Below are 14,768 nucleotides of genomic sequence, written 5' to 3' on the forward strand. Positions count from 1 at the left end.
CGCCACCTATCAACATGAGATCGAGCTGCAGGTTCCATAGGTGGTTGGTAACGACGGTGTTGATCTCAGACCGTCAACAGGCATTATAAAGTACAACAAACTGTTCTAAAAACCCAAAATTGCGAGTGTATGGTTTTGTACCCTCTAAAATGTCTTATTTTGATGCCAAAAAGGGCTGATCACAAACAAACAAGCACGGCACCGTTCTTCGGGTTCTGGGCCTGCGCGCTAAGAAATTCTACGTCATGTGTCAGAGGTCACCGGTCTTTAAACTGGATACGTATCCCCGCTAGCGCCACCCATCTCAGACCCCCAGATGGCCCCGCGAGGGGTAAAGTGGGGGGGGGGGGTGTGTGTGCAAGAAGAGTAGAGTAGAGTAAAGTTGTTTCAGCCAGGTATTAATATAAAGGTCATATTATATAAAAAGGTTCATAAAAGGAACTCGAGTTCCAGTTTGGCATATGTCGCTGTTCCGATGTTGCGTTTCAGTCCTCAGCTGTCAGATGTCGCTTCTCGTCAGATCTAAAATCGCATGCGCAGTAGTCGCCTGGTTCCAACATGGCGGCGAATTTTCTCCGACTCTTGCAGAGGGGAGGTTTTCAGTTTCATTTCTCACCTAAAGGTGGGATCCAGAACAGCCTGCAACTAAGAGTTAGTCCCAAGAACTGCAAAGGTAGGTATTTAAGTTACACATGATGTCATAACACCGTTGTTTTTCGCCTACGGTTGCTGTCTTTATGCTGTGAGAGTCCGCCATTATTTTGGAAGGTCGTTTAGGGTATCACGTTACCTCTTTTATGGTTAAGTTTCTTTCAGATAGTATTGAGACAAGTTCAAATATAGTAATCGGAATGAGAATTACTCATATTTTTCTTTCTTGTTGTTTTGTTGATGTATCTTGACCCCTATAGTCTCCCTAGAAAATGCCCCCCTATCTTCATAAGCGACATAATTTGCGTTGATTGTTTTCTTACATCAACGTTAACCAATTACCAGGTGTCGTTTACTACTGACTTACATGTAAATTGATAGCCCTTCTTTTTGTTCACAGGTCAAAAGCGTAACATTACAGGTAACCCAGAGAGGTACCCAGGGGCAGACTTCAACTACCCTAAACCAAATAAGTTTTTCTGGGCTACACCACCAAGGTACCACGAGAAACTCTTCCTGAGAGATGTGGTAAGTCACACACAACTTATGTCAGAGTCTGGCTAAATTTTACTGATGTTAAGTCAATGAAGACATGGTTAGAGAAGCCATACATGAGATACAGGATGTACAATCCCACCCTCAACAGGAAAGGAGGTCTATGCTTTGAACTTTCAGGAACTTGGAATAATGCACTACCCACCACCCCCGGACGAACAACATTTAGTTACTGTACTAAAACAACAGTAGCTAATTGAACTCTTCGCATACAACCTTGTCTTGAATTAATCTTCTTTTGAAGACTACGTCAAGACATCCTAAATTATCCTAATCTCATTAACATATCTATTCAGAGTTTTGGTATAAAATCTGGTTTCTCAGTCCTATCCTTAGTCACTGACAAAAGACAGCGGCTGCTGTCTGAAACGTCTGACTGTTTCAAAATTTTATCCAGTTGCTTGAGTAACTATTTTTGGCTTATCTTACTACCTGGATGTCTAACCTTCATCAACGTAAGACATGGTATGATTTGTGCATTCTAAAACTCTCAACAAAACTGACTGTTTTTGCTATTCTTATTCCCTATACAGGCTAAATACTATGCCCTGACTGGTATCCCAGCGCTCATCATCATCATGTTCATCAATACCTTTATTGGTAAGTATGGCGCCCATGTACATGTTCAAGTCTAGACTGGATGAGACCATTCTAGTCTAAATACATAATCATGAAAATGATGCAAAGTTTTTGCCTTTATTGAAATTTATATAAGAGCATCCCATCGTGTGAGAGAATCTCATTTAAACCGCTGGAATGGAAGAATAGCTGACAGCCTGACATGCATGCCAAGCTAATTGTGGATCCAAATTAAGTTAAAGTCTAGGCCATTTAAGCTTAACCCTGTCTCTGTTGAGGGTGCCTTTGACACCAAATTTGGTACGAGGTAGGACGTGTAAATGATTTTTTCCAGGCCTATCTGTTAATGCTACAAGCATAACACTTCAACAATGCATACATGTATTTTTCTTCAGGACCAGCAGAGCTGTCAGAGATACCTGAAGATTATGAACCAGAAGAGTATGAGTACCATGAGGTAAGTACATGTAGTACTGATGTTTGACAGACTTTTTCCTCAAAGTTGCAGTGTGTAATCCAGTAACAATTTTGTGATGCACATTAAATGTGCTCTTCTTTGTTGCAATATCCAGTCCATGCATTTTCAAAGATCACTTATTTAGTACTGTCACTCTGTGTAAAGTCACTCCTAGATTTTTATAATGGTATCAACCCACATATGATTTGGGCATGTAATTGCCTCCATGAAAAATGGAGGTAGTGTTTTGAGTGTATGTGTGTGTGTTTCCGGAGCAATAATTTTGGGATTGATTGTGATGATATTTGGTACGTGGGTAGGTCTTGGGAAGACAAAGGTGACTGTTGATCATGGTCCTCCTGGTGGCTTCCCTTGGTACTGCAGCAGAACGTTTTTGTACCTTTTGTCCTTGACATGCTGTGGTCTCAATTCTGACTTGATTGCCTGCGTTTCTGTCCATTAGCACCCCATCACACGGTTCATAGTGCGTAACATGATGACGCCCTACCAAGAGAACTATGAGAAGATGTGTGCAAAGATCGCCTTGGAGACAGAGAAGATGGAGTGGAGGTTTGGAACCTCTTTTTGTTGTGATGCTTTATGTTTATGTGACCAGTGAAAAATTAGAAAACAGAAACAGATTGTATTATTCAACAATAACACTGGAAAATCTGCTGACAAGGTAACTAGTATACATATATCTGTTGCATTGTGAAGCTGAAACTTTGAGACAGATATTTCCTATTTAGTATATATGTGGAAAGTTTCAACTTTTAGCGGAGACCAATGTTTGTTGTACAGATAACTAGCAAAGGCCTACAATACATATATGCTGTGATTAGAGGTGATCAATAGTATAAAGTATGTGGATCCGATTTTTCCTTGAGCAAAGGAAAACTAATGTTGCTTCATCATAGTGCTTGTTTCATAAAATTAGGTTATATCTTTTTCCTAGACTTTAATATCATCATCCTTATTCATTGTTTCCATTTATTATAACAGCATACCGTAACAAAAGCAGCCATACTATCAAGTTATTTTTCTTCCATTGTAGGCAAAAACAGAAGATGGTGAACTACCTGATGCAGGAGCGAGGGGACGGATTGTACTACTACATCCCCATGACCCCTACTGAGGTCATCGACTACTCACCCAAGAGTGACCCTGACCAATGAAATGTCCCCTTACACTGTTTAACAGCAGTGCGTTTGCCTCTGTGATATGATAGAAGTACTCTGTTATAGTCTCTCTGGTGTAAAATGATTTGCTTTGCTTATCATCTGTTTAGTACTAGATTTCACCCTTCTCTCTGGTGTAAAATGATTTGCTTTGCTTATCATATGTTTAGTGCTAGATTTCACCCTTCCAGGTTGTATAAACTGTTGAAGACAACTTTGGAAGAAAAATACAACACACATTGACTACTGCAATTCAAGTGACTTTATTGTGTATGATACAAATTAAAGATGTGTGAACGACAATTGGTGCAGTGAGACTTACTTTACTTGATACAATGTAACAATTTTGTTTAAACCTTCTTCCACTCCTGGGAAAAAGTCTTCTCGATAAGTAAATTAATTTGTCTAATGTATGAGTAAAACTTAACATCATACTACTTTGTAACTTGAAAGACAGGACACAGCATTTGTATTTCTACTAATTGATACAACATCCCTCTCGCACACAGGGCAAGCATGCATAGTATACAGTGACAAATGAAGATATTTATAATGGATTGTGACAGCATTCTCATGGGATGTAGACTGGCTTCTTAGCCTGCTTCTGCTTGCTGGCCTGCAGTGTGGCCCATGTGGACTTCTCCACTGGTATTCCCAGCTTTCTGTAGTAGGAGACTCTCACCTGCAAGATACAAGAATACACCCTAAACAACTCAGACAATTCTTTGTCAAATGTAGCTTTTCTATGAAGGAGCCAAAATGAAACCTTTGAAAAAAATTGTACTTCTTACCTCCCTACTCCTCAAGCAGCAGAAGATGAAGATGTAGCATCCCTGGAATACAGACGATATTGCAATCAAAAGAAATGTAACAGAAAAAAACACATGGATCACTAGACCCAGAGGACCCTCAAAAACAAAGGAACAAACTTTAAGGAAGAATGCCTTGTAAGAGTCAGATGTAGTCAGTACAAAATACACATAAAAAGACTGTCCCTGAGGTATTACCAAAAACAGCCATAGAGCTCAGTCGTATCAATACCTGGAGTATGTTGAGAGCACCATAGGCAAAGTCCATCTGTATGGAGTTCATGTGCAAGCCAAAACTCCACACTAGCCAGGTGCCAGCAACCAGGGGAAGCAGCAACACAGTCTTCTCTATGTCATCCCTGCAGAAACATGTTCATTACTTTAATACATATATTTTTGATTATTTTAATCTGTCTATTCTAAAAGCCACATGGTAATGTGGAGGTGATATGGATGCTTTCAACACAACACTAGTTATGTTTTTGTATCAAATGTCTGCAACAAACTTTGGATGAGATTTCATGTGTTTTGTTAGATGGGGATAAAACACAGCTGTACAAACTTGTAAATAATGTTCTATCTGCTTTGAACTTTGATGTATCTATTGGTTCAATCTGGTACATACTCAGTGATGTCAAAACCAGGAATGGGGGTTTTGGCCTTGGAGACAGTCAGGCTGTCTTGTCGGATGACCACGCCCAGGATAACAGTGGACACCTGAATAAAGATGTCAAATATTCAGTCATTTCAATTCAAAAACATTGCAAACCTCCATCACAAGGGTGAAGAAAACAGTAGGAATCTTAGCATGAAGGTGAAAAAGCGGTCAGCAAATTCTTGCCCATGCTACAACATGATAAAATTGACCTGCCATCCACATTTCATTTTTTTGAAGTTCAGTATGAAACTGAATATTGATGACCTACACTCACAGGTCACTTTCAAACTTACCATCAGGATAAAACAAGCTGGTGCGACAAAGGCATACTCCATGTAGTGTGTCTGTGGCAGCCAGCAGCTATGTGAAGAACAAACTCAAACGTTAACCGTGAAGAACAGTAGCCTATGATTCTTAAAACTCATAACAAAAATTGAGCATTTTTTTTGCCCCTAATCTGAATAACAAGTTGTACCTAAAATATATTAAATCCAATTCAATGTAAGAACAAACTGCATATGTGGCTGTTGGTCTTTGTGTAAATTCAAAACCATCCTTAGGTGGGACTGGTTTGTGTTTGTTAAAGGCCACTCACATTGACATGTCCTTGTAATCATCATAATTCAAGATGACAGGTGCAGCAGCCGTGGCCAGTGGCAGGAGGATACCCAGAATGCAGTACTTCTCCCATGGTGCCGGACCCTCGGCCAGGTTAGCGTCGCGGTAAAGCTGCAGCACCCTCGCTAACATCCACATGAACACGGCCAGGAGGAGGAAATGCAGCAGGCCAGACACACCAAGGCAGAGATACCGGCCATACTGTGGAGAAATAGTGGGCCCCGCATATAGTGTTAGTTTCCCTGTTATACAGTATGTGAAATTTTCTTAACCTTATTATATAACCTTCTCCCTGCCAAGGCCTGTTTTGATGCACAAATATGGTAGATTCCAAAGAGGGTTAAGTAGTATTAAAGTGTTCCACATTGAATCTAAGTTGTTATCTGATACCTTTCCCATCATGCTTTGCTACCTCATTAGCTATGCAGAGCTAACAATACCAATAATTTTGCATTTTTCCAATTACTTAAGGAACATGTCAAATTGCTTTGACTGTAGTTAAAACAATAACAAAGGAAACACCATTAGGAAGGTAGAAATATCAGTTTCTCATGACTCTGATTTCAACCTTTTTCTTTAATGACATGAAGGAACCCACAAACGAAACTGACACAAATAGTGGGCCGTATATATAAATGAAAACATCACCCTACAGACATGGTTTGTCAGGAATGCTCGCTTTAGGGGTTACCTACAGGTATTTAATTACCTCATTGCCCCTGGGAAGGTCTGAGACAAGGCTACTTAAGGCTCTAGCAGGGCCCTGGTGTAGTGCACAGGTGGGACACCAGAGAAAGGCTTGGCAGTGTGCAAAGATGGCACAAGAGGCCCTCGACCATTTGGGGAGGGCTGATGCCTGCATACGTGTCATAGTTGGAAAAGACCCATAGCCAGCAACTTTGAGTGCAATTCGCGAGGCAGCATAGTGTGCTGTAACTCAATTCAGACTACTCTCCTGACAAACCTTTTTCTTTTATAACATTTTTGTTTGATGATGGCTTACACACTTTGCTAATATTGAAGTAAGGGAGGATTGCTAAGGTATTGTTAATAACTCTATGATTGAAATCTGTTTCAATTACACATTAACCTATCTTTTTGGTCTATCTAACAAGATGATGATGCTATTGAGCTAATGTTAATGAAGTTAAGACATAATGGAATGACATGAAATGATGCAGTTGATATAACTTTTCATAAGCATCATTCCATAACAGTGTAACTTACCCATTTGTCTGTTTTTTCCATCCCCACAAAGATGGTGACCTCGATGGCCAACAGAAAGGCTGTGAGGACAAGCAATAGATAACCAGATGTGTCCAGGTGGGTTCTGAAATGATAAGAAAACTGGTTATTACCAGAAGATTTTTTTATTGTAGATTAATCTTCTAGATATTATTTAGTTTTCCACCATTACAGTTTGTTGGTTTGAACCTTTGTTTATTCATGACAAGTTCAAATCGGCCTGCAAGGGGCCTTTCATTGACTTTGATAATTTAGTAGAAAAGTAAAGACTAAGGTCAAAATGTCTGGAACTCTGGGTGACAGTAAAGGAAATGTACCTGAGCCACAGTAAGATCAGCAGTGTAATGCTCAGTGTTGTCATGGCAACGACCTGCCCCATCCATGGAAGGTTAGTAGTTGGTAATGTGACTTTTGGCTCCTGTAAGAAAAACAAAAAAGATATCTGTTCAGTGAATATATGAATATTGTAAAATTACAAAAAGGTGACCACATTAGGCCTTGATTAAGGACTCCCTGTTAATGAAACTTCAATATTTGAAAATGTATGACTGAAAGAATATCTTCAGTTAAATGAGAAGCTTCAGAATGCAGGACAAGCCTTACTGGAGTCTCCAGCTCTGTTAAGACAGCAAAAGCTGTGAGGTGGAAACACTGGCAGATGGTGTAGGACCTCCTTCTTGTCCTCACTTCACACCCAGACGGGTTGAATAGACTGTATAATAATGATACATTCATTCAGTCAGTGTCTTAAATGGATGAAAACAACTGTCACAACTTTTATGATCTCCCCTACTGGAACCAGAGGCTTTTATGAAATGTGTCTCTAACATGTCTAGCTTGTCATCTATCATACTTTGATTGACGGGGACAACACGCACAACAGTTTTGATAAAGCAAAAGGGGAGACACAATGTAATGTGTTATTATACTGTAAATGCATTTAAGTTTGCGGTGGTCTTAATTTTGCTTTTTGAAACAATAGTAGCAATACTGTCATAGGTGGGCAAAAAGTTTCGCGGTGGTTTTAAGTTCGCGCTGAAAGTTCACCACGAAAACAGCGAACATAAAACCACCGTGAACATTTCTGCATTTACAGTAGATGATGCAGCACATGGAAGTATGGAGTATTGCACATACCGATTTGGGTCTTCATAGTCCAAGTACACACAAAGTGGATTCTTTGCCATCTACAACGAGTGGAAGAAATCAATAATTGTGACATGAGTACAAATGCAAGTGCTCTGAATACATAGGAATTCAACATGGAAGAAGGTAAAAAAATGACAAAATGCTTAACTATTTTTCCTTAAAATCATGAGTTGTAAGGAAGCTTGAATTATGCAGAAAATTTGACCAAAAAAATATAATGATGTCAAAAGGAAGAAATGAATACCTCTACACCAATCAACATGATCATAAACACTGAATGCCAAAAAGACCCACTTTTGTGTGATGTATCTTGATGATGACAGGATGGAGCAGTGCTTCCTTTGGTGGAGGGTGGATCACAGTACTCAAGACAGGACCGTTCAATGTCCGATTTCCATAGATATGCCTGGAGAAAGTTACAATCCAAGATAAGAATGTAGCTAGCTTTCAATTGGCAGCTTGATTAAAACTCAACTTGCTTATGGAGCTACAGAAATGTGATCAGATCGATGTAATGATTTGGTTCCGGGTGGACCAGACATAAGATGCTTCACTTAATACCATTTGTTACAGGACTGGTGTAACATTTACACATATTGCACAACTAACAGGACAACAAATAACTTAAGATTTTCTGGTAGTATGACATTTACCTTTGTATGTTGTTACTCTCCAAAATCTTGTCAAAGTGCTTCATCTTGTAAGTGACCACTCCAATGCTGCTCACGTCTTCCTCTAGAGCATGCATGTGTCAAAATCAATAAAGGTACAAATACTTATCACACAGAATCTTATATACAATCATAAACTGTTGTTTTCTATTGTTTGTACTCTGGCAATAAGAAAGTGAAACATATTCCTTGAAGTAATTACAGATATCATAAGACAACAATTTTCTTATCATTAAAATCTATCTTGTCAAGCCATTTACATATTGTATGCCACATGCAAGAATAGCACCAGCGTATGTCTTACTGGTGCCCTTGCTTACCTGGATAACTTGTCAAGATTTCAGCGAATGTCTCTGCTGGTATTGTGATCTTGCTCTTGTCTGGTGGGGCTGGGCCCCATGTGGGGGGTCTCGGCTGTGTTACAGAGTCCAGAAACTGTCCTGCTGGGATGACAGCAGCATCCAATTCTAACAACAACAACAAAATTAAACAAGTTTAAAAAATGGCTGAATTATCTATTGTTGCTCATGATTGCATTTGGGGCAATGTTTAGTTCATTTATTTATTTACACTTAACATCGGGTCTAAAACCTCATTTTAATCATCTTTCCTCCAATAACAGACTATTGAATAGAATCAGATATAAGATGAATTGGGCAAAGTATTTGTTGTTATCATTACCCAAACTGGCATATGAATGATAGCAACAGAAGTACACTCAACCAAAGAGATGAAAACAGTATCTAAAATTAATATTTATGACAGTACATATGAAATTGATATTCATAACCAAAATAAACTGAATAAACTTTATCATCTTGAGGGCTACTTAACTGTCTTGCAGAAAAAAGGACCACTTACCAATGTTTCCTTTATGCACTGTGACATAGTCCTCTCCAACATTAGACAAATACTTCACAATCGAGGAACCAAAATCATCCAGTGAGTTGATGATTGAAGTCACATGGTTCTGTGCATCTTTCTACAGCATAAAAAACAGTACAGTTGTAAATGGCATGATTGATTAACAGATAATTTCCTCTATATCCACTGCTTTCGAACAGTGTATTTATCATCACAGTTGGTATCTGACCCTTAAATTCCTTTGTGAATCCTATATTGGACTTTTTTTGTGCAGACAAGAAAGACATGCTTGATCTCAAGAGCATATTCATAAACCTGACACTTAACAGTTATTCTACAGTAAAATATTAAATGCAACATGTAGCAGCCAAAAAGCAGCGGATGTTAATATCCAGATATTCAGCACCATGGTCAGTGCTAACTTCCTGTTCCCTAGTGAAATGTATTTGTTTGGTATTTGCATTACAGATTTTTAACTGTCTCAATCAGAAAGATGTTAATCTTGCAAATCTTGCAAAACCTCTATCACAATAATGATTCTACAAATTTTTTTCTGCAGAATAGAAAGAAGGGAACTTTTCACTTTCTTTGCAGACAAATGAAGTATGATTGTTGCAAACGTCTTGCATAAAGAGTCTTTGTCAGGGGTGGGGCAAAAAATTCTCTACATCAGCATTAGTCTTACCTGCTTGCTGGTAGGCCAAAAGTCTCCGTTTTGATCTGGTAGCAGGGAATCAACACTCCCAACAAGCCCCTACAAAAGAATTTACATGAGAAAACTTGAGTAACTGTAAATTAAAGAAGCATGACATGTGGAATTGTAAAAAACTGTAGGGATCCTCCTTCATTGAAAACACACACATTTTATTCTTTAAAGTTTTACCCATTATTTCAGCTTTAGAATCATGAATCTGTATAATATATCTTTATTGTCACTTGTCCTTGTCCTACCTAACAATTCTGTGTTCCACGTACCCTAATGAACATGTCCTTATTTGAAAGTGTCCCATCTGCAACATTGAGCAGGTCTCCCTGTGAAAGCGTCTTTATAACCTTCGCTGCGGCATTGACATCCCCAAACCCTGAAATCTCCCCAGCTGCCAGGCTCTCATCCATCTCTTGGATTGTCTGCACTGGGATTAGATTATCTTCAAGAGGTCCATTCAGCTGAAGCAGAAATAGATTTAATGTACATTGTGTATCAGCAGAACTTGGGTGTGTTTCCTAACTACTTGCATTATGTTCCCTCTGTTGCGACATATGTTGCTTATTGTAATACTGGACACTGGAACACTGGAAATATGGCTCTAATGTGTAGCATTAGACACACAGGACATAAGGACACAATGAAAAGAGCTGTGATATCTGATTTTAAAAGAAAAAAAATATGATTGCACATGTATTACCTTATCCACAAACCCTGCCATGATCCCGGACACACAGTCTTGGAAGTCCTCTGCCTCCCACTGAGAGTACTCACTGCACCTCCTTCTGGCCACACCTGGAGAGTCACGGTGCATCTGTCAATATCAAGCTCCCCCTCTACTGTGACTTATGGCCACTAAACAGACCATACACCATATCAATTATCTAGCTGTTGACTCATGTACAATTCTATGATGTTGTGTGATAAGTCATCAAGCAAGGATGATAAACATCTACAAAAGAATCTACATATTGCTCCACTTAATTTATCATAATGAGTTGAAATAGACGTGTTCCATTGAGTGCAGGTATATTGATAGCAAGCAGTACTGCACTGTGGGTATAGAGATCTTCAGGGAGGATGGAACAAGCAAGAAACTGGTGTTATTGAGTAGATTTAAAGAAAGGTAGATACATGTATTCAAAAGTGAACCCCCACCTCTATAGCAGGTGACAGTCTGTATGGTTCCTGCTGCAGCTTCAGGCCAGGCATGATTGTTTGTTCCTATTGCTGTTGGACACACTGAAAAGATGACAACAGAAATTTAGTTGGGCAACTAATTAGGCAGACACCAGCCTTCCTTTCCTGCTGTGTCTCATTTTTCATTGGGTCTTAAGCTAAAGCACACTGAAGTAGCAGTTTGGCACCCCATTCTCTATTGATTACAGGGTTAAGCAGCAGGGAGAAGGTTAACAACAAAAACACCCAACACATGAGGGTTGCAAAATAGATCTTCTACATTTTTCGTTGCACATTCTATGTAACGATGCATTATTTCACCTCTCCTTACCTATCCAGTAGAAATGAATGTAAAGAAAAGCTACTAAAGGTACATGTATAAGAAAAGGACACTTACTTCCAACGTTGTCAGGAGGAGGTATTGAGGAGTTGCAGGCTGCTAGGTTGCAGGCGAGAAACTGGACCTCCATCCCCAGCCCCTCCAGGTCTCCGACACATGGCCTGCCGCCATGAACCGGTGCAGGGTTGGCACATTCCCGCGTACGCTGCATCGCTCCTCCTCCACACGTTACCGTACACAGGCTGTACTCTGACCACGCTGACCACACACCATCTACAGGAGGGGCTATGGAAAAATACATTAAGTTATTACAAAATGGTATGAAAATGCACACAGAGTATTTGACCTTAATCATGATGATTACATTATACAAAATAAGCAAATACTGGCACTATATTTTTGCATATGTAAGGGAATTATACACCTATTCAAACCACCTTTACACTTTGCTATTCACAACTAACTTTACCTGATTATCACCTGTATAATGTTATACAATGTAGCAGCTAATGACGTATTAAGTAGAATGAACTTCTGAAGAATTCCTGCATTTCCAGTCTACAGTAACCTTAGGTATGCTTTAGTTCAGACATTATGACTTTGTTACTGCCTTTATTTCACGCAAAGTAACAACAATTTAATCAGAGTTGTGAAGAGAGTTGTGAAACCTACTTGCATAGCAGGGATATGGGAAGCACTGTTGCACGTCTGTGTCAGGTCCCTCACAGTTTTCTGAGGAACAATTGCGATGCCTCTGCCGAGTGCCGTTATCACAACTCACAGAACAGGCGCCGAACGGAGACCATTCAGACCATGTAGGTGGTCCAGGCAAGGCTGTAGAATAAAGTAAAATGATTCAAGTGCACCAGGCTTTTACGGAAATATTTTAACAATATTCTTGTTAATTGAAATTTGAGTATCTTTAATTTTTCATCCAATTTAAATCAATGCATTATGATTATTTTGAAGTCAATTTTGAAAAACATGGATTATTAAGAATGTTTTGTGCTCATCATTTGTGAGATCTTAATCCTGCAATGTCCCAGACAGACTATACTAGATATGCCCTCAGCTATCTTGATCTTCATGGGTTACAAGATTTAAAAAAACATACCTGGGCACTCTTTCAAAAAGCAATCCCTGATCTGAGTTTCCTGCCCACTGCCACCAGGACAACTGTTGCCTCCGCGGACAGGTTCCGGGTTGGTACAGTTGCGTGTTCTTGTCTGGTTGCCATGGCCACAGGTTGCTGTGCAGTCGGTGAATGGACTCCAGCTGGACCAACCTCCATGGACTTTGGAGAAAACAGAAATTCTATTGTTCTGAATGTTGGATTAGCACTTTATCAACTGCAGAGTTGGAGAAATATAGAAACTGGTTTCATACATTGTCATATGAAATAAGTAATTTCTGCTCTGCATGGTGTATTTTTGGTAAGATTCTGACCATGGTTGAAACAAGAAAATTACAGGAAATTGTACACAGGAGTTGTGCAAATATGACATTGATGGAAGCAAGCTGTTGTCATATGATGGAGTCTTTACAAAATCTGTCTGTTACATACAGCTCTTTTACAATAATGAGACACAAACATACGATTTCAATCACGAAAAACCACTCTCATCACTGTCACAATATGAATGTTACATTATGTTATAGACATCACACAGCATTAACCCCATGTCACAGCTAAAAACTAAAAGCTTCACATCTGACCTGGACAGGGGTCCTCACGACACACTCTTATTTCTTCAGCATCTCCAACACATGATGAACCGTTACATTGTCTTCTCCTAATCTGTAGTCCACCACCACAGGTCTCAGAACAGTCATCAAATGAAGACCAGGACATCCATGCTGATATAACCAGCACTACGGGGACAACAAATAAAAATGTTAACTTCTGTGATCAGTTAACACTGACGATTCTAAAACATAATTACATTGTATATAGATGAAAACAACAACACATTGACTGTGATAAACAGGCTTTTTGTACTATGTTATCAAATGGTAAGAGCAAAGTCATATACATTTGGATATCTGTAAATTGAATCAATAAGACACAACAGTGTTTCTGTATTCTAACCTTCCCTTGATTAAAATTTCAGTCTAGTCAATTGGTTCCAAATTGTATAATATGTAAAGACTGTGACACAGACAATATGTGAAATTTGATCATGATAATGACCTGGACAACTCTGCCGGTTGCACTGAGCAGTCTGTAACTGTTGCCCTGCACACATTCGACCACCATGTTGTGGGGTGGGGATGGTACAATCACGGCTGCGAGTCTGGCTCCCTCCATTACAGGTTGCTGAGCAGCTTGTGAAGTTTGACCAGGACGACCAGCCTCCATGTACTGTGTAAAAAAAGGCTAACATAGTTGCCTATTCTAAGATGGAAGAGTCAGAGACTGATTTATCATTGTTAACATAATAGTTACACAGGGGAAGATGATCTATAATGAATAGACCTGGTGAAAACTCTTCCTGACAGACGACAAGATCTTAAAAATGAGGCAGTACCATGGTACATACGGTGTATTTGTGTGGAAAGCTTAAGAAGTTTCCTTTTCATTCCACGCAAAGCCTTACAGAAAACAGTTTTCTGACATGTACATTTAAGTAAGATATTCTAAACAACAACTTGAGAACAACTTACAGTCTTGGAGAACCAATTTGGTACAAATACATCAAAAAATGTAGGCTAAAAGTAATGAACCATAAAACATACTTACCTGGACAGGATACATTATTGCAGGACAGTATTTCCTCTTCAACATCCGTCAGGGTCTCGTTCCTCCCCTCACACTTCTGCACATGCTGCCCATCCTGCAGGAGACATAACCTCCTCCTCACCAGTCTCCCTCCACCACAGGACTGAGAGCAGCTGCCGACAAACTGCCACTCACTCCACTCTGCCTCAGGAGCTACAGGAAAATTTGAAAACTTTTTTTGGCAATGCCACAGGGGTGGGTCCTTTCATGGACATTTACAATGCATGGGGTGGTAGTACCAAATAAGTGGCCTTTACACTCTATAATCCACATAAGGGATTATAGCTGAATGTGAGCCTGTATCTTTTAATGACACACCTACGTCAGTTG

General features: G+C 39.5%; 2 protein-coding genes across 2 annotated transcripts in view; one reads left to right on the top strand and one right to left on the bottom strand.

The window, feature by feature from the left end:
• Positions 1–518: 518 nt before the first annotated feature.
• LOC136443064 (NADH dehydrogenase [ubiquinone] 1 beta subcomplex subunit 5, mitochondrial-like) lies at positions 519–3,723 on the top strand. The gene is made up of 6 exons (XM_066440129.1): positions 519–673; positions 1,052–1,179; positions 1,740–1,806; positions 2,181–2,242; positions 2,706–2,812; positions 3,297–3,723. Exons 1-6 carry the CDS (start codon positions 559–561, stop codon positions 3,415–3,417), a joined length of 600 nt encoding a protein of 199 aa, XP_066296226.1. The 5' UTR covers positions 519–558; the 3' UTR covers positions 3,418–3,723.
• The window catches only part of LOC136443063 (uncharacterized), a 42,966-nt gene continuing 31,862 nt past the window's right edge, over positions 3,665–14,768 (bottom strand). The window contains exons 38-61 of the mRNA XM_066440128.1: positions 14,400–14,591; positions 13,851–14,021; positions 13,376–13,531; positions 12,774–12,953; positions 12,332–12,493; positions 11,717–11,944; positions 11,299–11,382; positions 10,841–10,935; positions 10,410–10,601; positions 10,120–10,188; positions 9,432–9,552; positions 8,891–9,037; positions 8,553–8,634; positions 8,194–8,305; positions 7,888–7,937; positions 7,354–7,462; positions 7,068–7,168; positions 6,733–6,835; positions 5,483–5,706; positions 5,181–5,247; positions 4,855–4,946; positions 4,462–4,588; positions 4,212–4,253; positions 3,665–4,102 (exon numbers count right to left, since the gene is read on the bottom strand). Coding sequence (XP_066296225.1) covers positions 3,992–4,102; positions 4,212–4,253; positions 4,462–4,588; positions 4,855–4,946; positions 5,181–5,247; positions 5,483–5,706; positions 6,733–6,835; positions 7,068–7,168; positions 7,354–7,462; positions 7,888–7,937; positions 8,194–8,305; positions 8,553–8,634; positions 8,891–9,037; positions 9,432–9,552; positions 10,120–10,188; positions 10,410–10,601; positions 10,841–10,935; positions 11,299–11,382; positions 11,717–11,944; positions 12,332–12,493; positions 12,774–12,953; positions 13,376–13,531; positions 13,851–14,021; positions 14,400–14,591 — 3,017 coding nt within the window. The 3' untranslated portion in view covers positions 3,665–3,991. The remainder of the gene's footprint in view (positions 4,103–4,211; positions 4,254–4,461; positions 4,589–4,854; positions 4,947–5,180; positions 5,248–5,482; positions 5,707–6,732; positions 6,836–7,067; positions 7,169–7,353; positions 7,463–7,887; positions 7,938–8,193; positions 8,306–8,552; positions 8,635–8,890; positions 9,038–9,431; positions 9,553–10,119; positions 10,189–10,409; positions 10,602–10,840; positions 10,936–11,298; positions 11,383–11,716; positions 11,945–12,331; positions 12,494–12,773; positions 12,954–13,375; positions 13,532–13,850; positions 14,022–14,399; positions 14,592–14,768) is intronic.

The sequence above is a fragment of the Branchiostoma lanceolatum genome, chromosome 10 (genome assembly GCF_035083965.1).
Source record: "Branchiostoma lanceolatum isolate klBraLanc5 chromosome 10, klBraLanc5.hap2, whole genome shotgun sequence".
Lineage (NCBI taxonomy): Eukaryota > Metazoa > Chordata > Leptocardii > Amphioxiformes > Branchiostomatidae > Branchiostoma > Branchiostoma lanceolatum.